Source organism: Schistocerca nitens, chromosome 9 (genome assembly GCF_023898315.1).
Source record: "Schistocerca nitens isolate TAMUIC-IGC-003100 chromosome 9, iqSchNite1.1, whole genome shotgun sequence".
NCBI classification, from domain to species: domain Eukaryota; kingdom Metazoa; phylum Arthropoda; class Insecta; order Orthoptera; family Acrididae; genus Schistocerca; species Schistocerca nitens.
This window is the reverse complement of record NC_064622.1, coordinates 327443285-327471273: the sequence shown is the minus strand read 5'-3', so window position 1 is coordinate 327471273 and position 27989 is coordinate 327443285. Positions and strand designations below refer to the sequence as shown.

General features: G+C 43.4%; 1 protein-coding gene across 2 annotated transcripts in view; it reads right to left on the bottom strand.

The window, feature by feature from the left end:
• The window catches only part of LOC126203336 (mucin-17), a 401673-nt gene that overhangs the window by 105622 nt on the left and 268062 nt on the right, over positions 1 to 27989 (bottom strand). For both annotated transcript variants that reach the window (XM_049937620.1, XM_049937621.1), the window contains exon 3: positions 13303 to 13520. In XM_049937620.1, coding sequence (XP_049793577.1) covers positions 13303 to 13520 — 218 coding nt within the window. The remainder of the gene's footprint in view (positions 1 to 13302; positions 13521 to 27989) is intronic.

Here is a 27989-nt window from a genome sequence, read left to right as displayed (position 1 = left end):
TCAACATTCCGAGATGCACAGCGTCAAGAGTGTGCCGAGAATATAAAATTTCACGCATTGCCTCTCTCCACGGACAAAGCAGTAGCCGATGACTTTACTTAACGACCGAGAGCAGCGGCGTTTGCGTAGAGTTCTCAGTCCTTACCGACAAGCAACAGTGTGTGAAATAACCGCAGAAATCAATGTGGGACATACGACGATCGTATCCGTTAGGAGAGGGCAGTGAAATTTGGTGTTGCCGGGCTATGGTAGTGGACAACTGACGCGAGTGTCTTTGCTAACAGCACGACATCGTCTGCAGCACCTCTCTGGGCTCTTGACCGTATCGGTTGCACGCTAGAGGACTGGAAAACAGTGGCCTGATAGGATGAGCCCCGATTTATGTTGGTAAAAGCTGATGGTAGGGTTCGAATGTGGCGCGGACCACACGAAGCCGTTGATCGAAGTTGTCAAAAAGGCACTGTACAGGCTAATGATGGATCCATAATGGTGTGGGATGTGTTTACGTGGAATGAACTAGGTCCTTAGGTCCAGATGAACCGATCATGGACTTCATGTTCCCAGACAACGATGGAGTGAAGTAGATACTCCAGCCAAACTAAACTTAATGCAGCCATACCAAATAGGAAAGAAAACTACTTCTTAAGAAGATAGACTGGCAGAATTTTAAGTACACACCTCAATAACACTCCTTTTCAACAAAGTTTAAATAAGGAACGCTATCCCAGTATACACGAAGCGTCCGCTCCCGGTAGCTGAGTGGTCAGCGCGACAGAATGTGAATCCTAAGGGCCCGGGTTCGATTCCCGGCTGGATGGGAGATTTTCTCCGCTCAGGGACTGGGTGTTGTGTTGTACTAATCATCATCATCTCATCCCCATCGATGTGCAAGTCACCGAAGTGGCGTCAACTTGAAAGACTTGTACCCGGCGAACGGTCTACCTGACGGGAGGCCCTAGTCACACGACATTTACATACGAAGCGTACTCTTACAACAGTACACGGCGAATTGGCAAAGTCGATGGGCCTTTCTTCAACATTACACCCAAAAATAGCCTTCATTCACTTGTACTGTTCATCCTGATGGACTTATTTCGAACTGACGACAAAGAATAAAATATAGGCTCCACATCAGCAATTTTGGCTGTCAAAGGCGACCACGATTTCCACATTGGTCTGTGTTCTCATTAAAGCACTTGGTATGTTGATAACTGTCTCCTTAAGGCTGTTTAATACATCACGTTTTTACTCCACGGACGTGATTAGCTTCGTAATGTAAAATTTGTTTAGTGGACACGTCAATAAACGTAGGTTTTGTAGACGATGTTTCCATTCTGGGATGTATTGCAGTCGCGACCCTTGCTATGAACCTAATGTGACATTAAATTATATGAGAAAAAGTACCATCACAGCTTGAGGATGTCTTTACTGCCTCATACGAGTAGTTTCGGCGGCACATTACCGCCATCCTCAGGCTCCACCACTTGTGGTCGCAGCTTGATAAAAGCCGCGCGTCTGAGCAGTTCATCTGGCGAGCCCGGCGTGCTCTCTAGATATGAGCCAGATAGGACAGCAAGGGCAAATTCCGCGGGGAACGGCGTGCGGCGCGTACATTCTCCAGGCGGCGCTAGCCAGCTAGCCGGCTAGGCATTTCCACACGGTTGCCGCTTCGCCACACCAGCGCTCTTTGCGTGTCTGTGTCGCGATTAGGGGGCTGCTAGAAATGAAATCAAATTTCTAATAAAGAGCGAAAGAGGCGCAACAAATTGACTAAAAATGATTGTGAGTCAGTGAAACATCCACTTTTTGTAAAAAAAATCTGTATAATACTGTCCTCAGTGTTACTCCATGTGCACATTAAGCAAACCGCGAAAGAAAGCAGAGAACTTAGAGACTGGAATTAAACTACAGTGAAAAAAATTTTTGTTGAGGTTTCCCGATGTCATAGTAATTCTGCTAGAGGCTTTCCCAGGAACGAAGTGGGTGGCGTCATGAAAAGAGATCACAACATAAACACGAACAAATATAAAACAAGGTCAACGGAATGTTGTCGAATTAAATCAGGTGCTGCTGAGGGAATTAGAGGAGGAAACGAGACACTGACAGAAGTAGCTGAGTTTTGTTATATGGGCAGCAAGTAACTAACGATGGCCGAAGTAGATAAGATGTAAAAGGCAAACTGGTTTCTGAAAAAGAGGAATTTATTAAAATAGAATATAGAGTTAAGTGCCAGGAAATCTTTTCTGAAGGTAACGCGGAACGTGGACGTGGGCGATAACAACCCAGAGAAAAAGAGAAGGGTTTCGAAATAAAGTGATAGAGAAGAATGCTAAAGACCTGATGGGTAGATCGGTTTACTAAATGAGGAAGCAATGACTCGAAATGAGAAAACGAGCCGGCCGAAGTGGCCGTGCGGTTAAAGGCGCTGCAGTCTGGAACCGCAAGACCGCTACGGTCGCAGGTTCGAATCCTGCCTCGGGCATGGATGTTTGTGATGTCCTTAGGTTAGTTAGGTTTAACTAGTTCTAAGTTCTAGGGGACTAATGACCTCAGCAGTTGAGTCCCATAGTGCTCAGAGCCATTTGAACCATTTGAGAAAACGAAATATATGAAGAAACATGACTACAAGAAGTGATCAACTGATAGGACACATTTTTAGGCATGAAGGAATCGTGAATTTGGTAGTTTAGGGAAGTGTGAAGAATAAAAATTGTTGATGGAGGCTAAGTATCGGGGTTCAAACAGAAGGAGAGGAATGAACAGGTACGTGAAGAGTTGCATCAAATCTGTCTTCCGATTGAAGCTAAAAACAACAAGTAATGCGTGGTATGAAATGACAGTGGATTGTACATCCCAAATTTTACAATCGACGAATCCACTTACAGTGGTACGCTTGGCGGTCTGACAGATGCAAAGCGAACGCATATTCCACCGACAAACTTTCTGCGGTCGTCCAGGGATATTTTCTGGAGCGAAGGGACGCAGTGGTTAGCGCACTGGATTCGCATTCGGGAGGAAGATTGTTCAAATCTGAGTCCGGCCATCCAGATTTATATTTTCCGTGATTTCCCTATATCGCTCCAGACAAATGTCTGGATGGTTCCTTTGAAAGGGCACGGCCGGTTTCCTTCCAACTCTTGAAACATTCCGATCGGGTGTTCCATCTCTAATGACCTCAGTGTCTATGGGACGTTAAAGCTTAATCGTCCTTCCACATGGGATATTTATTGAGTATTTTATATAAGAGACCTATGTTGTCCAGTGGCTCGTTACGTTTCACTTGATTTGTTACTGCCGTTTATCTTTGTGTGAGTAATGGACTGAAAATACCTACACGACATAAAGCGTCTGGAAGTTTTAACTCTAACCTGAAATCATTTCTTCTGGACAACCCCTTCTATTCGATAGACGATGTTTTTATTTAATAATTAGCACACTACTGGCCATTATAATTGCTACACCACGAAGACGACGTTCAACAGACTCGAAATTTAACCGACAGGAGGAAGATGCTGTGATATGCAAATGATCAGCTTTTCACAGCATTCACGGAAGGTTGGCGCCGGTGGCGACACCTACAACGTGCTGACATGAGGGAAGTTTCCAAACGATTTCTCATACACAAACAGCAGTTGACCGGCGTTGCCTGGTGAAACGTTATTGCTATGCCTCGTGTAAGGAGGAGAAATGCGTGCCATCACGTTTCCGACTTTGTTAAAGGTCGGATTGTAATCTATCGCGATTGCGGTTTATCATATCGCGACATTGCTGCTCGCGTTGGTCGAGAACCAATGACTGTTAGCAGAATATGGAATCGGTGGGTTCAGGAGGGTAGTACGGAACGCCGTGCTGGATCCCAACTGCCTCGTATCACTAGAAGTCGAGATGACAGGCATCTTATCCGCATGCCTGTAACGGATCGTGTAGCCACGTCTCGATCCCTGAGTCAACAGATGGGGACGTTTGTAAGACAACAACCATCTGTACGAACAGTTCGACGACATTTGCAGCAGCATGGACTATCAGCTCGGAGACCATGGCTGCTGTTACCCTTGACGCTGCATCACAGACAGGACAGCCTGCGATGGTGTACTCAACGACGAATCTGGGTGCACGAATGGCAAAACGTCATTTTTTCGGATAAGTCCAGATTCTGTTTACAGCATCATGATGGTCGCATCCGTGATTGGCGACATCGCGGTGAATGCATATTGGAAGCGTGTGTTCGTCATCACCATACTGGCGTATCACCTTTCGTGATGGTATGGGGTGCCATTGGTTACACGTCTGGGTCACCTCTTGTTCGCATTGACGGCACTTTGAACAGTGGACGTTACATTTCAGATGTGTTACGACCCGTGGCTCTACCCTTCATTCGATCCCTGCGAAACCCTACATTTCAGCAGGATAATGCACGACCGCATGTTGCAGGTCCTGTACGGGTCTTTCTGGATACAGAAAATGTTCGACTGCTGCCCTAGCCAGCATCTCCAGGTCTCTCACCAATTGAAAACGTCTGGTCAATGGTGGCCGAGCAACTGGCTCGTCACAATACGCCAGTCACTACTCTAGATGGACTGTGGTATCGTGTTGAAGCTGGATGGGCAGCTGTACCTGCACACGCCATCCAAGCTCTGTTTGACTCAATGCCCAGGCGTATCAAGGCCGTTATTACGGCCAGTAGTGGTTGTTCTGGGTACTGATTTCTCAGGATCTATGCACCGAAATTGCGTGAAAATGTAATCACATGTCAGCTCTAGTATATTTGTCCAATGAATATTTTTTCTTGGGGTAGCAATTTTAATGGCCATTAGTGTAGTTTGTGAAAGAAAAAAGACGTTAGTTTAAAGTGTAACTGCATGTAGAACAAAAATTTGTGCATTAATGGTATAAATAATCACTTATACCTGTTATGCAAGCTTACTCGGTCCACATCATTTGCATTAAAAATTGTTTAGATGATTTACGGACATTTAACTAACTAGCTAGCAGTGCAGATGTCGGCGGTGTGTGGTGCGGTCTTGATTGGAACCACACTTGTTCCATTCAGTAACGGTACTTGTCGTTCACAGCAACAAAGCACCCGACGACAGTTGCCAAGCGAGGGCTGGCCTTGTTACGGCTGTCGTAGGTGCCGCAGTGGTCAGCTCGCAGAACGGGGTGCGGCCGCTGGCCGCTAATTTCACGGAGCTCGTTGTAACGAATGAATTTCATAGGAGCACTGGGAGCACTGGAGGCTCCGTATGGAGGCAGCGGCTTGGTGGGAAGCACCAGCTGGCGCGGCGAAAACACGCTGCTCTGGCTACAGCGCAACACAGGGCAGAGTACTCTACACGAGCTGAAGTAAAGCCACTGAAATAAAATTCGACGGGGATGAAGACGTAGTTACACAGTATGATTTCATCACGACCCATGATAATGTCTTAGAGTGCGAAACTTTTGGCGTGTCTTGATAGGGAAGACGGGAAATGACTGAAACAAATTGATGCCAATTTGTGGTTATCGATCCTATTGCATGGACGAGGGACTTCAGCTGACGATATACATTGACAAAAACAGACATAATGTCTTACGGGATAACCGCAATCAGTGATTTTATAATGTTACTTAAAATCCGTCTTGATTGCAAATTTTTTTATTATTCATATGACCGGTTTCGGTTCATTCAGAACCATCTTCAGATCTGTAAAAATAATTATACTAATTTACTATTTCACGAAAGCAAATCTTTTTCATCCTATCTAATCAACATCAAATGTACCAGAACGTACCTGATGTTTCAGTTACAGGAGTAACCCGTCCAAATCCAGCAACTTTCACATGCTACGTCACATGAAATTGGTTGGCAAAGTGCACGTCATTTATATTAAATATAACACTATTACCGACAGGTGGCGTCTGGTACATTTGTTACATTCCATTTGCACGTACTGTATTCAGTAGATCTTTTTTATAAAAAATATTTAATTAAAATATGTAGATGTCAAAGCTAAAATCTGTACTTGTCAGGATTAAAAAACAGTAAAATTATCGTTTTTATACGATCTAAAAGGCATAGGGCGATTTATATATCTATGTTGCTGGTGTGAACTTGTTTTCTTCTACGGTCTGCTTCCGTGGTTCCCGCCACTTTGGTGTTGTGCCGCGGTCCGCTCAGTCGTCTGCTGTCCATCGCCGCGGGCAAGAGGGCCGCACAGGAGTGCCCCGTCAACGACGCCAGGCGTTGCACGCGTCTTCCGGCTTCTCCACCGCGCACCATCTCTCATCCCTCGGCCTGGATCTCCATACGTAACAGTTGTCATCTTAGTAGGTCCTCATAAATGCTAAAATAGGCGTTATGATTGAATTCGCTTTGTTCGTTGAGGATTAAATCCGGATTTTTATTTTTCTGGGTGTATATTTCGATCTCTTCTAAAATGTTAAGAAACCGTCCCTTGTGAGCTCTATGCAGGATGTCTAAGTTGTTTTCAATATTCAGATCTAGTTATCAATGAGCGCTCTTGTCACCCACCGCGATACAAATGGGCATATTTTACTTCGATGATATACAGGCTACTAAGATTGCCACTAAGCCAACACGAAGTAGAAAAGGAGTTAAGTATTTTAAAACAAGTAGCCGTAGCGAACGGATATACGTGTAAGCAGGTGATGAATATTTATAGGAAGATAAAGAAGAGGCAAATGGAACAAACAGAAGGAAGTCAAGTAGCAGTTAAGAGGAACAACAAGAAAAAATATGTAGCTCTCACTTACAATGGAAGAATTGCAGACAAAATTGAAAGATACTTTCGTAAATCCGACGTTAAAATAGGGTTCCGAACAAATAACACGTTAAAATTGAAGCTCCGGCATAGAATATGTAATAGTAGGAATAAATTTCAGGATTCAGGTGTATATAAGATCAAATGTAATGACTGCTGTAAACAATATATAGGGCAGACTGGTAGGAACTTTGAAACCAGATTCAGGGAGCACACCTACTCTCAAAACAAAACAGCTTTTGGCGCGCATATGGCTGCGACAAAGCACTCAGTCACGAATATTGAAAACAACTTAGACATCCTGCATAGAGTTCACAAGGGACGGTTTCTTAACATTTCAGAAGAGATCGAAATATACACCCGGAAAAATAAAAATCCGGATTTAATCCTCAACGAACAAAGCGAATTCAATCATAACGCCTATTTTAGCATTTATGACGACCTACTAAGATGAAAACTGTTACGTATGGAGATCCAGGCCGAGGGATGAGAGATGGTGCGCGGTGGAGAAGCCGGAAGACGCGTGCAACGCCTGGCGTCGTTGACGGGGCCCTCCTGTGCGGCCCTCTTGCCCGCGGCGATGGACAGCAGACGACTGAGCGGACCGCGGCACAACACCAAAGTGGCGGGAACCACGGAAGCAGACCGTAGAAGAAAACAAGTTCACACCAGCAACATAGATATATAAATCGCCCTATGCCTTTTAGATCGTATAAAAACGATAATTTTACTGTTTTTTAATCCTGACAAGTACAGATTTTAGCTTTGACATCTACATATTTTAATTAAATATTTTTTATAAAAAAGATCTACTGAATACAGTATGTGCAAATGGAATGTAACAAATGTACCAGACGCCACCTGTCGGTAATAGTGTTATATTTAATATAAATGACGTGCACTTTGCCAACCAATTTTATGTGACGTAGCATGTGAAAGTTGCTGGATTTGGACGGGTTACTCCTGTAACTGAAATATCAGGTACGTTCTGGTACATTTGATGTTGATTAGATAGGATGAAAAAGATTTGCTTTCGTGAAATAGTAAATTAGTATAATTATTTTTACAGATCTGAAGATGGTTCTGAATGAACCGAAACCGGTCATATGAATAATAAAAAAATTTGCAATCAAGACGGATTTTAAGTAACATGATATACATTGAATCGACAAAGAAACTGGTGTAGGCATGCCTATTCATATAGAGAGATATGTAAACAGGCAGAATACGGCGCTGCGGTCGGCAACGTCTATATAACAAGTGTCTGGCGCAGTTGTTCGATCGGTTACTGTTGCTCCAATAGCAGGTTATCAAGATTCAAGTTAGTTTGAGCATGGTGCTATAGTCGGCGCACGATCGATGAGACACAGCATCTCCGAGGTAGCGACGAAGTTGGGCTTTCACGAGTGTACCGTATCAGGAACCCGGTAAAACATCAAATCTCTGACATTGCTGCAGCCGGAAAAAGATGCTGCAAGAACGGAACCAATATGACTGAACAGAATCGGTCAACATGACAGAAGTGCAACCCTTCCGGAAATTGCTGCAGATTTCAGTTCTGGTCCATCACCAAGAGTCAGCTTGCGAACGGAGTCGAAGGCCCACACATGTTCCCGTTGCTGACTGCATGACATAGAGCTTACGCCTCGCCTGGGCCCGCCAACACCGACATTGGACTGTTGATGACTGGAAACACGTTGCCTGATCGCACGAGTCTCATTTTAAATTGTGTCCAGCGGATGGACGTGTACGGGTATGGAGACAACCTCATGAATCCATGGACCCTCCATGTCAGCACGGGACTGTTCAAGCTGATGGAGGCTCTGTGATGGTGTGGGACGTGTGCAGTTGTAGTGATATCGGACCCCTGGTACATCTAAATACGGCTTTGACATGTAACACGTGCGTAAGCATTCTGTCTGATCAGCTGCATCCATTCATGTCCATCGCGCATTCCGACGGTCGTGGGCAACTCCAGCAGGACAAAGCGACACCCCACACGTCCAGAATTTCTACAGAGTGGCGCCAGGAACACTCGTCTGAGTTTAAATACTTCTGCTGGCCACCAAACATGAACATTATTGAGCTCATCTGGGATGCCTTGCAACGTACTGTTCAGAAGAGATCTCCACCCCCTCGTTGTCTTACGGACTTATGGGCAGCCCTGCAGGATTCATGGTGTCAATTGCCTCCAGCACATCCGTACATATTAGTCGAGTCCTTATTGGCTCTCGCGGGTGTACCAATTTCTTTGGCTCTTCGGTGTATATGAGAAAAAGTACCACCACAGCTTTATCTTGAGAATGTCTTCACTGTCTCACATAACAGCGGCACAGTACCACCATCCTCGGGCCCTACCGCTGCCAAAAGATTTCTTTGAGGCATTTATTGTGTTCTTGTTATTAGTGCATGTGGCCTAGCTTTCCTCAGGATCTCTACTAACAAGGGAACCTCCCCATCGCACCCCCCTCAGATTTAGTTATAAGTTGGCACAGTGGATAGGCCTTGAAAAACTGAACACAGATCAATCAAGCAAACAGGAAGAAGTTGTGTGGAACTATGAAAAAAATAAGCAAAATATACAAACTGAGTAGTCCATGTGCGAGATAACTAACATCGAGGACATTCTAAGATTAGGAGCGCCGTGGTCTCGTGGTTAGAGTGAGCAGCTGCGGAAAGAAAGGTGTTTGTTTCAAATCTTCCCTCGAGTGAAAATTTTTATTTTTTATTTTCAGACCATTATGTGACGCACATGCCGTCACCAGTGTCGTATAGAATATATCAGACGTGTTTTCCTGTAGAGGAATCGGTTGACCTATGACCTTGCGATCAAATGTTATCGGTTCCGATTGGAGAAGCACGTCCTTTTGTCTACTAATCGCACGGTTTTGCGGTACGGTCGCAAAACATAGACACTAAACTTATTACAGTGAACAGAGACGTCAATGAACTAACGGACAGATCATAACTTTGCGGAAAAAAAGGAAGTAAATTTTACACTCGAGGGAAGACTTGAACCAAGGACCTCTCGTTCTGCAGCTGCTCACGCTAACCACGGGACCACGGCGCACCTGAGCTGACACTGTCCTTGAAGTTGCTTATCTTGCGCATAGACTACTCAGTTTGTATATTTTGCTTAATTTTTTCATAGTTCCACACAACTTCTTCCTATTTTCTCGATTGATCTTTCAGTTTTTCAAGGCCTATCCACTGTGCCAACTTATAACTAAATCTGAGGGGGGTGCGATGGGGAGGTTCCCTTGTAAGCACCTTGTTGTCTACAATTCAATTATGTCACGTACCTTAACGAAAAGATGGGTTGACACCTTGTAATGAATAGCTCTGAATAAAATAAACAATACTGATAAACCTGCTTCAGAAAGACAATATACGTATAAGCCATAAAATCTTACACTTTCGTGTTATGCTTCCCTTCGATGAATAATTCTTACTATTTTTTTCTTTTTCCAATAAAGGGAACAAAACCTTCAGAGAATATCACAATATGCGTCATCAGGAAGAAAACATCAACTCTCTCTCTAACTTCCCACTTAACCTTCTACAACGCCGCGTCATCAAATTAAAAATAATCGCTGAGTAATGGCAAAAAGCTGTAACTTAATGACACAGTGGTGCTGCAATTCTTCTTTATTTTCAGAAAAAGACGTAGGAGGGCGTGCTGAAACTCTTAAAGTTTTTTAAATAAAACAAACTTTATTAACTGAATCTAACACTGTTTTTTGCCTTTTTAACAAATTTTATTATGGTTATTTCACAACCTAAGTTTCGCGTTATAAGCCCGTTCTCAAGTACATTACTGATTCGAAAGATGATAAAGCAAAGATAAACATGATGATTAGGCAAAGACTAACATCTCAGGTTCTTAGTTATTGATCCTTGGTTTAGTATAAAATTACTTCAATGACATTTTTTAACAAATTACATGTGGAATTATGCAATTCAGCAATTGGACTAACATGGCTAAACATACCTAGGAATAATGTTATGCATCAGTCTAGAACTTTGGGCCACAATCCATGAAGAAATAAAAAGTCCTAGGCTTATTCATAATTTTAATCCTATTCTCACACGCTGCGACATGATCGCGTATTGAACAGTGACCCGAATACAGAATAAATTTCCTTTACTTCATGTCTATGGTCACAAATTTTTTGTCATCAGACTACCGGTTTCGGTCTACAACGGCCATCTTTAGATCTGTTTTATAAAAATATGCTCCAGAATACTGGGACATGTTTTTATACAACAGATCTGAAGATGGTCATTATAGACCGAAAACAGTAGTCTGATGACTAAAAATTTCTGACCATAGACGTGAAGTAAAGGAAATTTACTTTATTCATAGGTATGTATTTACTGTAAAAAGACAGGGCTGAGAAAAAAACTCTTGTCTGTGTGTTCATCTAAACAGGGATTGCATTATTACGGATATGATCATGAAGATGGGACTGAGAAAATTAATCTTACGAGTAAGCTCATCAAGACAGGGATGGGAAAATTAATGTAATAAGTTTGTGGAACTGTGGAAAGGAAAACAACGTTCGAAAATTGAATGTAAAAATTTGTCTAAAAGGAAACAAAATAAATTCCTACTTTTCGAAAGAAATCATGTTTTACTTTTTTTCCATAACGTTGCGATACTCAGTGTTTGTAAAACAGTAATAATAATAATAATAATAACGGGGTGATTATGATTTTTTCATATTGTGATTTACAGTAAACCTGAACTAGTGTTTGTAAATGACCTCAGGGCAAAGTAGAAAACTCCCTGCTATATGTCTTTTTCAACATTAAGAGAATAAATTTGTTTCCACGAAGTAGGGTCTATAAAACTGGGCACTTATTTACTACTTTTAACGTTAATGAATTGTTTCTCTTTGCAGGACAACATAATACTGACTTCGTAAAACACACTTTTACCACACTATCGTTGTACACGTGTGCTTTACAGTTTCGCTGAAAGATGTGAGTCTAATTTGCATTAGTGATGCCTCAGGATTTTTATATCACTTTTGTACGTTTGTAAGTTACATTTAATTTTGTACAAAAAAGATCCTTTTCATTTATTTTCTAGGATTAATAGTTCGCGGGAAGACAGCGAGAGAATATTAAAAATATCGGGCGATGCGCATGCGCTGTAGCTTAGATATCTCTTATAGGCCAATTTGAGATAGTTTCCCGGCTTGGAAGACCGGAGAAGTGTTATATAAAGTTATTTGCATCGACTTCCTCCACAATAGTGTGGTACGTTGTAAACAATGACAATGTACCGACACGTTTTTTTGCTTTGACTGACCGTTCCCATCATGTCCTTGAATATTGACCATTCCCCTGGGATACCCTGATATACCGGGCGATCAAAAAGTCAGTATAAATTTGAAAACTTAATAAACCACGGAATAATGTAGATAGAGAGATAAAAATTGACACACATGCTTGGAATGACATGGGCTTTTATTAGAAAAAGCCCGCATCTCGTGGTCGTGCGGTAGCGTTCTCGCTTCCCACGCCCGGGTTCCCGGGTTCGATTCCCGGCGGGGTCAGGTATTTTCTCTGCCTCGTGATGGCTGGGTGTTGTGTGCTGTCCTTAGGTTAGTTAGGTTTAAGTAGTTCTAAGTTCTAGGGGACTGATGACCATAGATGTTAAGTCCCATAGTGCTCAGAGCCATTTGAACCATTTTATTAGAAAAAGAAAGTATTGCTAGACGCGTGAAAGATCTATTGCGCGCATCGTTTGGTGATGATCGTGTGCTCAGCCGCCAATTTCGTCATGCTTGGTCTCCCAGGTCCCCAGACCTCAGACCGTGCGATTATTGGTTTTGGGGTTACCTGAAGTCGCAAGTGTATCGTGATCGACCGACATCTCTAGGGACGCTGAAAAACATCCGACGCCAATGCCTCACCATAACTCCGGACATGCTATACATCTTTTCTTTGTCTTACTTTGTTATGCTAATCATTGCTATTCTGATCAGATGAAGCGCCATCTGTCGGAAATTTTTTGAACTTTTGTATTTTTTTGGTTCTAATAAAACCCCATGTTATTCCAAGCATGTGTGTCAATTTGTACCTCTCTATCTACAATATTCCGTGATTTATTCAGTTTTCAAATTTATACTGACTTTTTGATCACCCTGTATTTGATGCCAACTGCACGTGATTAATACAACAGACGCCAATCAGATTGGCTACAGTCAACGCAGTGAGTAGACAGCATAGCTCACAGCACCAGAAGAAGGCGACTGGGTTTGTCGTCCCAATACTGTGCACAAAATGGAAGCTAAACTTGAGAGAACAAGCGGAAATAGACTACTAATTCATATCAGCCGAAATCAGTGATCTGGTTTGATCCCCTCTCCCTCTCATTACTTAAAAAAGTAGTTGAGAAACTAGTGGATGCCATCATCACTGAACCGTGCCGTAGCAACTTTCTGGTGTTCCACGGCCCTGGTATTCGTTAGCAGGTGAGTCACAGTGGTCGGTAAGCACGCAGGCTAGGCTAGTTAGTGGTGAGCGTCACCTTGCGGTCGGCGGTGAGCGCGGCGAGCGCGTCGTAGACGTTCTCCTGCGTGGGCGGCGTCATGTCGGGGAAGGCGTGGCACAGCGCCGAGCGGATGCGCTCGGGCACGGCGGGCTGGCCGGCCGCCTGCAGCTCCAGGATGACCCAGCACAGCGCCTCGGGCAGCGGCGTGAACTGCCCCTGCACCAGCGGCGACAGCCCGCAGCTGTCCACGTCGCCTGTAACACGCAGAGCAGGAAGGGCCACAGTTATTTCTTTACCACACCAGGCCGTATTGCGCACTCGAACCATCTGTACAGAAGCACAGCTCTGCACCTACGGGGCAGGGAGGCCGCCGGTCAAACAGGGTGAGGAAGAAATGGATGGAACGGAATAGCCAACATGGTACTGTGCTGTGGGTGTCTTTCTATGTGGTAGGAACAGTGAACAGCCATCGGTGTTTCGCCACGATCATCACCATCGTCATTATTAAAATAAAGCTTCGGGGTCAGCGTGGCAGATTGTTAATCAATTAACTTTTCATAACTCGGATCCACAGTCATGTGAAATTTCTTGAAAGACATCATGTTTACGTCAGTGATAGTTAAACTTTTTATTTCCACTATTGCAATTTCGGCCTTAGCCCATTATCAAGTGCAGATGTTATGGCTCTAAGCCATGTCTGCTTTATACAAGCTGACACATTTATATGTTTTTTTTCCTTTATTGTATTTCAATTCCCCATCGGGGCGGGCTGGCAGCAGCATATGCGCTACTCTTCAGCCGAAAGACATAGAACAAACAATAGAAGACATTTAAAAATAACAAAGGAGAGAATATGGTGAACATAGATATAAAAAATGGGGAACATCATGGAAGGCAATAGACAAAAAACGGGGTGAGACTGTAAAATGGAGATAAAAAACTGTTTAAAAGTAGCACACACAAAATGCCACACACTGCGACAATTAAAAGAACACAAGGCACAGTATGACTGGAGCATAAAAGGTATCGACGGATGGCGTAGCACATAACAAACACTGACGACGAACCTCAAGGCAGTACACAATTAAAATCACACCTCTTGTCGCACAGGAGAAACAGCACTAAACGCAACACTGATGTGGCACACTGACAATGATCAAAACAGAGGATCTGCCAGGTGCAAGGAGATGGTGGAGGCCGGAAGAAGGGAGGGAGGGGAAGAGATGGGGGAGATGAGCGGGGGGCGCGCTGAAGAGGGCCAGGTAGGGAGGGATGTGGGAAGGAAAGAGGCAAGTATGGGGTGCAGGGTCTCAGGGGAGCGCAGGAAGGAGGAAAATCCGCTCTGGGAGAAGGAGGGGAGAGGAAAAAGGGGGCCCTGGGGAGGGGGGGAACAAGGCCAGGTTATAGTTGCATGGAAGGGTAGATGTCACGGCGAAGTTCGTCATCCGGGAGGGGGAGGCGTTGGAAATTGCCCTGATGAAGAGATGGAGGGTGTGGAGGTGGAGAGAGGGAGGGATACAGCGATAGAGGCGCGGCAACGGGCGGGGGGTGGAGAGGAAGGAGGAAACCAGAGGGTGGGGGGGATCAAGCCTGCGGACGATGTAAAGGATGCGGAGATGTTGGAGGAACAGGAGGAGGTGGGGGAAGGGGATCAGTTCATACAGGAGTCGTGTGGGGGAAGGAAGGCGGATACGGAAGGCAAGGCGGAGCGCATGGCGTTCAAGGATTTGGAGGGCCTTGTAAAATTGGGTGGGGGCGGAGATCCAGGCAACGCTGGCATAACAGAGGATATTATATGTCGTTGTCATTTGCTGTTATATACATTCGTAGCGCTGCTAATAAGTGCGAGCGCACATGTCCATATGTCGTAAAACAGCACAGTCTGTACATACATATGTTCGTTCCACCATCACTAGTAACTTTTGCACTAATCCACAGCAGCCTGTAAACAGTAGTTAGCTGCTGTGGTTTAGTGCAAAAGTTACTAGTGATGGTGGAACGAACATATATATGTACAGACTGTGCTGTTTTACGATATATGGACATGTGTGCTCGCAGTACTTAGCAGCGTTACAAATCGATATAACAGCAAATGACAACGACATATAAATGTGTTCAAATGGTTCAAATGGCTCTGAGCACTATGGGACTTAACATCTGAGGTCATCAGTCCCCTAGGAGTACTCAAACCTAACTAACCTAAGGACATCATACACATCCATGCCCGAGGCAAGATTCGAACCTGTGACCGTGGCAGTCGTACGGTACCGGAATGAAGCGCCTAGAACAGCTCGGCCACTGTGGCCGGCCTATAAATGTGTTAGCTTGAATAAAGCAGACATGGCTTAAAGCCAAAACATCTGCACTTGATAATGGCCTAAGGCTGATATTGCAGTAGTGGAAATAAAAAGTTTAACTGTCACTGGTGTAAACATGATATCTTTCAAGATTGTTAATCGATGGGGCCCGGGTTCAGATCTCACACAGGTCGGAGATTTTCTGCGCCCGGGGATTGGGTGTTACGTTGTCCTTACTTTCATATCGTCGTAACTGACAAGAAAGTCACCTCCATTACTGAGATGGCAGAATGGACACTAACTGGAAGGCAATAACTTGAAAAACAAATTAATATTGTTATTGTTATTGTACTGTATGGCATTATAAAATGCTTACACATAAATATACACAGGGTGGACAAACTCAAACTGGATCGGAAAATACGAATATCACATGCATCTTAAAATAGGCAACCTAACTTAGTCGTCCACATCTGGGAGCGGATGATGTGAGGTTGGTTGCCTACCTTAAGGTGCAAGAAATACTCGTATTTTCCGATCCATTTTATTAGCTTCTCCATCCTGTACTCTGCCTGTGGCTATTGTAATTGAGGGTGCAGAGAGGAGGCAGAGTGGGTTCGAGAACATTTTTCCACACAGCTGACAAATAATATAGTACTCCTCCCCCTCTCCAGTTGTCTATCCTTGGGCTCTTCGAAGAACTCTAAATCTAATAAGTCTCTAAATCTTTTTTTATTCTTCTAAAATGATAATAGATACATAATCCTCTGTAACAGAAATTTCTTAATCTTATTCAAGTCCTACATATCCAAAGAAGAAACAGTTGATTTCCATTTAAGTTAGCTTCTGAGGCCTTCAAAAGCTTAGTGAAACCAGAAAGAAGTACAGATATTATATTGTTCTGGCTTCATTAAAAATGTACTATTAAACTGAGTGGAAGCAATGAAAATACATTTTTTTTAGTTTAATAACTTTCCATCAGATAAAGTGCGACAGAAATATAGAAAACTTCCATCTAATTTTAAGTTGATGCTTTAAACATAATACGCCAACAAATGCATACAACACAAAAGGAACATACAATTTTTTTTATTTGAAAGACAAATGTTCTATTAACAAAGTCATGTAACGACGATATGTGGAAATATACAAATTTTACACTTGGGCTCCCCTGAAGCTCCAAGCGGCCACTTGTGTCGCTTGGCCATTAAACAAGCCCTTTACCGAAAGGAGTTTTTCCCAGTCTGTAGGTGACGGGGACAGTGTTTCCCTAATCCTCATAAATGACTTAAGGCTGCAACCTACGTTCCCTGCTTATAGTCTTGTGACCATCCATGATGGCACTTTGTAGAAAAACTTGTGTTTGTTTTGGTTAGTATAGCTCAGTGTCGTTTCGACCGTTTGTGACAGAACACTTCGAATTTCTGCTGCTAATAAGACGAGTACACCGTTCGTTTGTTACATATTTTTACGAGCTTCAAACAGGAGAGACTGCAGTGATGGATGGGAGCTGTGATTGCTGTGTACAGATACGAGCTGAGTTGGCGACCCTTCGCTCACAGCTCCAGGCTGCGTTGGCTTCCGTCACACTGTTTGAGACTGCTGCCAAGGGTATCACTGATGAGTTTTCCGAAACTCCTTCACCAAAGAAGAAGAAGTAAATATTCCTGAATTCCAATCAAGAACAACTGCTAAGATGAGAAACATAGAATTAGGTATCGTCGGGGTCGCAAAGCAGCTTAAATCACTTAATAAAGGCAAGGCTACTGGTCCAGGTTGTACACCAGTCAGGTTCCTCTCAGAGTATGCTGATACAATAGCTCCTTATTTAGCAATTATATACAACCGCTTACTCACAGAAAGATCCGTACCTAAAGACTGGAAAATTGCTCAAGTCACAACAGTACCCAAAAGGGAAGTAGGAGTAATCCGTTGAATTACAGGCCTATGTCAATAACGTCAATTTGCAGTAGGGTTTTAGAACATATACTGTATTCGAACATTATGAAGCATCTGGGGTTCAGAAAATATCTTTCTTGTGAAACACAACTAGGTCTTTATACTCATGAAGTAATGAGTGCTATCGACAGGGGATGTCAAATTGATTCCATATTTTTAGGTTTCCAGCAGGCTTTCAACACCGTTCCTTACAAGCGTCTTCTAACCAAACTTTGTGCATATGGAATATCGCCTCAGCTGTGCGACTGGATTCGTGATTTTCTGTCAGAAAGGTCACAGTTCGTATTAACAGACGGAAACTCAACGAGTAAAACAGAAGCGATATCCGACGTTCCCCAAGGAAGTGTTATAGGCCCTCTATTGTTCCTGATCTATATTAACGATATAGAAGACAATTTTAGTAGCCGTCTTAGAGTGTTTGCAGATGATGCTGTCATTTACCGTCTTGTAAAGTCATAAGATGACCAAAACGAACTGCAAAATGATTTAGACTGTGCGGCTGGTCCCGGCGGAGGTTCGGGTCCTCCCTCGGGCATGTGTGTGTGTGTATTTGTCCTTAGCATAATTTAGGTTAAGTAGTGTGTAAGCTTAGGGACTGATGACCTTTGCAGTTAAGTCCCATAGGTAAAAAAAAAAAGATTTAGATAAGATATCTGTATGGTGCGAAAAGTGGAAATTGACCCTGAATAGAGAAAAGTGTGAAGCTATTCACATGAGTACTAAAAGAAATCCACTAAATTTCTATTACGCGATGAGTCACACAACTGCAAATTAAACTACATACTTACGGATTAAAATTACATATAACCTAAAGTGGAACGATCACATAGATAATGTTGTGGGTAGAGCAAACCAAAGACTGCGATTCATTGGCAGAATACTTACAAGGTGCAACAGGTGTACTAAAGAGACTGCTTACACCACGCTTGTCCGCCCTATTCTGGAGTATTGCTGTGCGTTGTGGGATCCGCATCAGGTGGGACTGACGGATGACATGGAAAAAGTACAAAGAAGGGCAGCTCGTTTTGTACTATGGCGACGTAGGGGAGATAGTGCCACAGACATGATACGTGAATTGGTGTGGCAATCATTAAAACAAAGGCGTTTTTCGTTGCGACGGGATCTTCTAATGAAATTTCAGTCACCAGTTTTCTCCTCCAATTGCGAAAACATTCTGTTGGCACCCTCCTACATAGGGAGAAATGATCATCACGATAAAGTAAGAGAAATCAGGGCTCGTACAGAAAAATTTAAGTGCTCGTTTTTACCGCGCGCCGTTAGGGAACGGTAGAGAGACAGTTTGAAGGTGGTTCATTGAACCCTCTGCCAGGCACTTCATTGTGAATAGCAGAGTAATCACGTAGATGTAGATGTGCAGTATCCTAGCAGAAAGCAACGTCTTGCAGCAAATTCATATTAGCTTTATCAAGAAATTGCCATTGGAAGTGCTTGCTTTCTGCTGGCAGAAAGAGCTGAGTGTTAAATAATTTCAAGGAGCGGTATGGATATCACGAAACTGAGGAATAGTTCGCTAGCCGTCGTGTCGTGCAGCAGGAAGTTTTGAGCCCTCGTGGGCGGAGACGGGGTTGCAGAGTGTATTTCGAAAGTCGGTAGCCATTGATCAACAAAGTTGTTCTGCTCGGGCGTAAAGTTTCGGAAGAGTTGGCAAGTGCGGTTCCGTGCGCGGGAATAGGGTCGCCTCAGTAGTTTGTTTCCATGGCGGGTCTTCCAGTTTAGTGGACGTACACGTAATCTATAGGAACAAGTTGCATAGCCGTTAGCCAGTTGGGAGTGTTTAACGAACGAGGCGGACCTGGTGAGGTCTAATACAAAACTATAGATCCCGTTGCTTTCGGTGGAAACTCGGAGTTGCTATTTTTGTAAGCATCTCCCCCCTTCTGATTTTAGTCTCTTGTCCTGTTTTGTGAATGGAGAGAGCTGTTAGATACAGGTCGGGGGCGGTTTAATGACTGCTGCTCGTTTTCCTATATTGCTGTAACAGATCGAGATCCACGTATTGTAGAACACGATACGGCAGTCTACTAATCAACACGATACACTTCAAAGTACATCGCGCATATAAATGTATATGAACACAATTTATTTTCTACTTACGCTAATTATTATCATCATATTATCCGGAAATTTCCTTAATAGTATCTTTCTCCAATTCCTGTAAAATCAAGTGTATAATTGCTTGCCACATAATCACATGTCGTAATTTTTAACTTTCATGCAGATTGAAATAGAATAGTGTATATTAAAAATGAAACTGGTGCAAATGAAAGTAAGAGAAAGGACAGCCCAATTACGTCTAAAATTAATAGTTTTAATAACGATTGTTAAAATACAATGAGAGATTTAGTTTGGGAAATACGTGAATTTATTAAATTTTATCACGGGGACTCAGTTATATTTTGAAATACGCATAGTGATAGGCATATATAATATCGTAAATACTACTTGTGATTGTAAGTCCATTCAATAATATTTGTACTTGTTGACGTTGTTAAAACAATATAATTTATGAAACTTCCTGGCAGATTAGAACTGTGTGCCCTACCGAGACTCGAACTCGGGACCTTTGCCTTTCGTGGGCAAGTGCTCTACCATCTGAGCTACCGAAGCACGACTCACGCCCGGTACTCACAGCTTTACTTCTGCCAGTATCTCGTCTCCTACCTTCCAAACTTTACAGAAGCTCAGATGGTAGAGCACTTGCCTGCGAAAGGCAAAGGTCCCGAGTTCGAGTCTCGGTCGGGCACACAGTTTTAATCTGCCAGGAAGTTTCATATCAGCGCACACTCCGCTGCAGAGTGAAAATCTCATTCTGGAAACATCCCTCAGGCTGTGGCTAAGCCATGTCTCCGCAGTATCCTTTCTTTCAGGAGTGCTAGTTCTGCAAGGTTCGCAGGAGAGCTTCTGTAAAGTTTGGAAGGTAGGAGACGAGATACTGGCAGAAGTAAAGCTGTGAGTACAGGGCGTGAGTCGTGCTTCGGTAGCTCAGATGGTAGAGCACTTGCCCGCGAAAGGCAAAGGTCCCGAGTTCGAGTCTCGGTCGGGCACACAGTTTTAATCTGCCAGGAATTTTCATATCAGCGCACACTCCGCTGCAGAGTGAAAATCTCATACTGGAATATAATTTATGCTTCAGAGGCTGCGACCGCACGAGAGTTGTTAATTAGCTTAGTTTTGGCTGAAAGTCTATTTTGTTACAGTGAAATTAAGAAGAGTCCAAGGCAGAACTATTTCGGAGTGGGAAAATACAAAGAGATTACTATTTTAATGACAGAATAGAAAGTAGCTACACATAGTCGATGCCTTGACATTATATTTGCTTTTTGTCACGTGTCAGCTAGCAGAACAGGAAACCAGAGGCACAAGCAAGTGAGTGATTGACATAGGCGAAAATTAAAGATTTTTATCATACGACCCTGCGCGGAAGGCAACTGTCGCTTTTGCTGTCTTGCTGCCTTATCTTGCACCTCAACGTCAGATCTGGCACTGTACACTTCTAGCTCCTCTTTCTTCTACTCCCTTTCTGTTTCTCTCTCTTCCCTATCTCTATTTTTGGCCTTCGGTTTCTCTTTACGCAACGTACCCCAACACATGCACTCGCAAGCAGCAGCTAAACGATTTATTTGTTCATAAATGTTCAAAAGACAATTCCAGTTCATTTCCAAAATAAAAAAGAGACGGAGCCAACTGGATACAGTGGATTAAAACTACCTATAAAAACACACTCTTTTTTGAGATAAACATAATGCCAGATATGTTTCTGAACCGTAGAAGAGTAATTTAATAAACTTATCACACAGTTATGTGCCTGCAAATCATGACTTTTCACGGAAACTGAGCAAACGTATTATTTCTGCAGGGCAAGCTAAATCAAATCTTTGATCGTACGCCACGTCTCATCTAATTCCTCATAGATTATCTTCCGGTAGGGAGCATAAATCACGTCTGATACTCGTTAACTATGTTGTTTCTCTTCTAGGCTTGACTATTTCATGTTTACCGGTAAACCTCACAACGAACCGAGACAAAAATAGGGTAGCATTTTAGGTAAGCGCCTGCATATATGAAACAAAAGACTTTCTTCTTCTCTCATCTTTTTTAAAAATTTAGCGCATTTTAGTGGCCAGTCGCAGGCAGAGATAGGAATTCTCATGAACAAAACAGCCAAATAAAACATTGGACTATTAAATCGTTAGAGATTTATTTTTTGTATATCACTCTGTCCTTCACGTGGAAGCGTTCTGAAAGCTCTAAGTTAACTTATTTTCCGCCGTTCAGAACGTACACGAGTTGTTGTTTGTGATAAAAACATGGACAGCCTCGTACTGCTTCGGATATAATAATAATTCCGTGTAGTTTAACGGCCTGGTGCAAGTCTTTCAACTGGATGCCACTTTGGCGACTTGCGTGTCCCTGGCCTACACTACCAATCCAGCTGGAGAAAGGAGACACACAGTTTAACGTGGAATCTGAACCATGTGCCGTAACTGGCGACTCCTAACATAGCCAAGAGGTGAAGTCTACGTAAATGCGGACTGAAATATTCCGTGTTCTGAACGGGATTCGATCCCGCCATCTTTTGTTTGTCAGTTACGCACCTTACCACCAGACCGGATACCTTGCGTCGCATAATAAGTAGAACTGCTTTGTCTTCGTAGGTACTCGCCTTATCTTCCAGTTCTACGAAAATATAAATTTCTGCCGCTGATCTCTTTGCACTATGAAAAAGTAGTAAACAAAGAAATAGTTGACTAATAGCGAATGCTCTTGGCTATTTCTTCACAGCTGGCACCTTTGTAGAAACATACAGTAATATACTGAAACGCGAAAGAAACTGGTATAGGCACGCGTATTTAAATAGCGAGATATGTAATCAGGCAGTATACGGAGTTGCGGTCGGCGATGCCTATATAAGACAAGTGTCTGGCGCAGTTGTTAGATCGGTTACTGTTGCTACAATGGCAGGTTATCAAGAATTAAGCGAGTTTGAAGGTGGTGTTATAGTCGGCGCACAAGCGATGGAACACAGCACTTCCGAGGTAGCGATGAAGTGGGTAATTTGACGTGCGACCATTTCTCGAGTGTACCGTAAATATCAGGAATCCGGCAAAACATCAAATCTCTGACAACTCTGCGGCCGGAAAAAGATCCTGCAAGAACGGAACCAACGACGACTGAAGAGAATCGTTCATCGCGACAGAAGTGCAACCCTACAAGTTTAAATGCTGGGCCATCAACAAGTGTCAGCGTGCGAACTATTCAACGAAACATCGTCGATATTGGCTTTCGGAGACGAAGGCCTACTCGTGTACCTTTGATGACTGCACGACACGAAGCTTAACGCCTCGCCTGGGCCGGTCAACGCCGACATTGGACAACTGATGACTGGAAACATGTTGCCTGGCCGGACGAGTCACGTTTCAAATTGTATCGAGCGGATGGACGTGTACGGGTATGGAGACAACTTCATGAATCCATGGAACCTGCATGTCAGCAGGTGCCGGCCAGAGTGGCCGAGCGGTACTAGGCGCTACAGTCTGGAACCGCGCGACCACTCCGGTCGCAGGTTCGAATCCTGCCTCGGGCATGGATGTGTGTGATGTCCTTAGGTTTAAGTAGATCTAACAAGGGGAGGCCGCCAATTGTGAAATTCAGATTCGATTCATACTACGCATAATAAAAGCTCATGGCCAGAGGTGTAATGTGGCAAAGCACCAAGATGCACTTCTCAGCCGTTGTCGAGAAAATCGACAGTTAAAAGAAACCGTTGCGGTGAAAGACTCTCTACGATTAATAATTTTTCACAGCGTCGTGGCGCAGCGGTAAGCGCTCGGGTTCGTTATCCGAAGGTCGCCGGATCGAATCTCGCACCATGCAACTTTTTTTTTTAGTATTTGTTTTTTGAAATTCAAATGTACACACACACACACACACACACACACACACACACACACACACACACACACACACACACACACATATATATATATATATATATATATATATATATATATATATAATTCCCGGCAATCAGTTGCAACAATTATGCATATAATAAGTTGTTGAAAGTCGTTTGTCGTGGAAAAACTGGCGACTTCGAACATCATTATGTTTTCCGCAAACAAAGTTGTATTTCACAAATGTTATTAATTGTCTTCATAATGTTAACCACGTATAGTTAACGGAAGACGTAGAAACGATATTCCGAAACGAATACGTATAGCGTAAGTCAAACGTTCGAATTAGAATAGAGACCCCACGAACAAAAATTCGCTGTGGCAGGTATGAAATATAAACTCCGTTACTCGCTCGTTACACTTGAAGGACAGATGTTGAACGGGCCGAAATGAGCCGCCGCATAACAGCGTAGTTGCCTGCTAACTTCGAAAGAAGGTAGATGCGGTCCCTAGCGCAACTTATAACATCGTCGAAAATCAGTGCGGACGGGAGAGCTTTGGTACACCCTGTTAAAAAAACTGAAAAATGGAGGCGGTACAACTGGAGAGCGATCCGCCTTCACCAACATGCATAAGCAATTCATTATATATATATATATATATATATATATATATATATATATATATATATATATATATGAATTACAAAAAACTAATAATAAAAAAAATTGCATGGCGCGATATTCGATCCGGCGACCTTCGGATTACGAACCCGAGCGCTTACCGCTGTGCCACGACGCTGTGAAAAATTATTAATCGTAGAGAGTCTTTCACCGCAACGGTTTATTTTAACTGTCGATTTTCTCGACAACGGCTGAGAAGTGCATCTTGGTGCTTTGCCACATTACACCTCGGGCCATGAGCTTTTATTATGCGCAGTATGAATCGAATCTGAATTTCACAATTGGCGGCCTCCCCTTGTAAGTTCTAGAGGACTGATGACCTCAGAAGTTGTCCCATAGTAGAGCCATTTAAACCTTTTGTCAGCAGGTGGTGGCTGGTGGAGGGTCTGCAATTGTGTGGAGCATGTGCAGTTGGAGTGATATGGGCTCCTGATACGTCTAGAGACGACTCTGACAGGTGATACGTACGTAAGCATTCTGTCTTATCACATGCATTCATTTATGTTCATTGTGTTTTCCTATGACAATGCGACACCCCACACGTCCAGAATTGCTGCATAGTGGCTCTAGGAACACTCTTCTGAGTTTAAACACTCCGACTGGCCACCAAACTCCCCAGAGATGAACATTATCCAGCATATCTGGGATGCCTTGCAACGTGCTGTTCAGATCTCCACCCCTCGTACTCTTACGGATTTATGGACAGCCTTGCAGGATTCATGGTGTTATTTCCTTCCAGCAATACTTTAGACATTAGTCGAGTCCATGCCACGTCGTGTTGCGGCACTTCTGCGCTCGCGGGGGCCCTACACGGAATTAAGTAGGTGTACCAGTTTCTTTTTCTCTTCAATGTAGCTTCAATAGGTTCCCCGCACACGGAACTAACTACAAAAAAATTTTAGGTGAGGGCGACTGGTCGGAGATTGAGAAAGCTTAGACAGGTTTTGTAGGTTTGCATTCGGCTACAACGAGAACTCTCGCAGTTTTCACTAAGCTGGAACGAGCTGTGACGACCGTCCCCACATGAAATACAGATCGTGTTTTCTGCTGTCATCCCCTACCTTCCGAGAAGCGGTTGGAGAGAAACGATACCTCTGATCTGGCTCGGAGATGGAGTAAACCTGAATGTAACCGTCTAAAAGTGGGTAATGGCAGGAGACGGAACTGCGCTATACTGGCTCGTAACATTTCCCGCGCTACTGCTAAGCGCAGCGTCGTAAAGTACGGCCATGAACTTTCTGGATACACGCAGAATGCCCCAACGCTCCTTTCACACTTTGCGATCTGTGGTGACGTTTCTCCCCCCTCCCTCCCACCCTCTCTCCCTCTGTCTCTCTCTCTCTGTCTCTGTCTCTCTCTCTCTCTCTCCCCCGTCCGACTTTGGCACACCGGAGTAGTAACCATGCAAAGCGTACCTCGATGAACTGTCGCCGACGTGGGCAGCCTCCAGCGGAATGACACGATACAACCGCTGCTCTCGCGCGTGTTGTGTTGTGCTCGGCCGTGCGCTGACAGGCGCGGCGCTACACGGAACTGGGACGCGGAGATATATGTTCCAAAACAGGGTCGTATTTCTGTGTGACCTTTCCCTGGCGCAGGTTGAGGCAGCGAACAAACATCAGGGGAAAAAAAAATCGACTACAACACGAGCGCAGGCTTTCGTGGCAGGGAGTCATTCTGAACAGAAACCCTCGTGAGTAAGTGGCCGGATTAAGACGCAAATTATTCTAGCGTTTCCGCGGATATTGGCGGTGAACTTTTTCCAGTGACAACGCATACCCCTGGTGCAGCACCGTACTGCTATACAGCCTCTCCCAAAGCAAAGCCTCGAATGCTTGAGTACGTTCTATCTATAACGTCCATTTCAACATGTCAGTGAATCATACATCCAGTTAGGATGGTTGCAGCCCGACGAGTTACGTGGCTATCACACGCTATGTCTACTTCATCGCCTTCTTGATGTGCATATATTCCACGACATCGCATCAGGACTGTTGCATTTCAGATCTGACGAAGAACGAGAAAACCGACATCGCTTTTTTACAGTCATCAATAATCTTCAAGTCTGTCAATTACTATAAAAGAGAACAACTTCGGTAAAGTTATCTCTTAAATATTTTCTAGTTTTCGAGTTAAAATTCGGTAAAGTTTGCCTTAATTTCCGTACACGACAATTTTTCTGGCGTATAGCTCAAAAACCTCATATCGGATTTCAGTGAATTTCGATTCATTTTGAATCTGGAGGTCTGTTGTTGATGGAGAACAGTGACATAACAACAATTTATACAATTTAAAGAAAATTGTTCATGTATTAAGCATAAACAAATTTCCCATTCCCGATTAAACTTACATAGGCTTGGCCGGCCGCGGTGGTCTAGCGGTTCTAGGCGCTCAGTCCGGAACCGCGCGACTGCTACGGTCGCAGGTTCGAATCCTGCCTGGGGCATGGATGTGTGTGATGTCCTTAGGTTAGTTAGGTTTAGGTAGTTCTAAGTTCTAGGGGACTGATGACCACAGATGTTAAGTCCCATAGTGCTCAGAGCCATTTGAACCAAGCCAACATAGGCTTGAATTTCTTAGCCCCTTGTCTCAATCGTGGGAAAAAAATTAAATAATTAATATTTAAACTCATGTTGTCCTTGGGTTGCGATGGGCTGCCGTGCAACATAAACACCAGGAGATCGACAACGGCTTGGTCATGTGCCGCTGTTTCTCTTTTTTTTTATTTTTTTTTTACAGCTCTCCACTGAACACACAATAAAAAAAGTTTACTAAAATTGTTTCCAAAACAAATGCTGAAAAATATGGCATAATTTATATTCCATTGCGTTTTTCAGAAAAATATGAAACATTCTATCAGTTCTAAAAATACTATATACATACCTCGTCATGCTATGCGACATTACCTCCATTTCAAATTTGATTTGAGAATTTTACTTTGAACAATTTCTGAGCTACGAGTCCCAGAATCGTGTGATTCTACTCAATTACGGTCATTTTGAGCCACAAAAAAGTCTCGGAAGCATTTAAGTTATTATTGGTTTTTCCGTCTTAAGCTAAGTGCAATTTAATTAAAGACAATTTTACACCAGACGCGTTTCGCTTTTATTTACAAAGCATCTTCCGTGGATACTCTGCTGGATAAATGCGTTTGTACATTTTTTGTTGTTTTAGATTTATTTTTGTTCATAAAGTTGGAGTGGAAATTACTTACGGTGTTTCCCTACATATTCTCCAAACCCTGCTTCTTCCCGCCTTGTTAGCAGCGATTGATGTCGAAAGTTTTCGTTTCACATACCCATTTGGCAGTTTTCACCATTCTACGATATTTCTTGTGCTGCATCTGGGTTATTTACACTTCACCTCGCTTTTGTAAATCGAAATGAAGGTATATGTGTTTTTCTGATTCATCAGTACACACGCTCACGCACTCCGCTGCAGAGCGACGGATTCTTTACATCATCTGCGGGAGGAGTAGGCTGACTGCTGGCACCGGATTTCACCCTGTCGCTTCATCCATAGCAACACAACATTACACTGTACACGCATTCATCACAGTCATCCACGGGACACAAACACACACCTGACAGTTTGTAACAGGTCGGAAGAAGGCAATGGTAAACGATCGCCTCTAGGTTCTTGCATATAACGGCGATGTAGGATTATTGCATCTGCGCTCATTCCTAGAGTATGGTGCTACTTTGACTGTCTAGGATTACAGACTCAACCCCAGAAATAGAAATGAGATACTATTTCCATCGGGGTATGAAAAGGATGCAACTTTTTCGTCGGCTTCATACACACGGAGAAGTTCATTTGACTTCTATTACTGTGTCATTATCAGCGATGAAACATTTGTTTCAGTGATG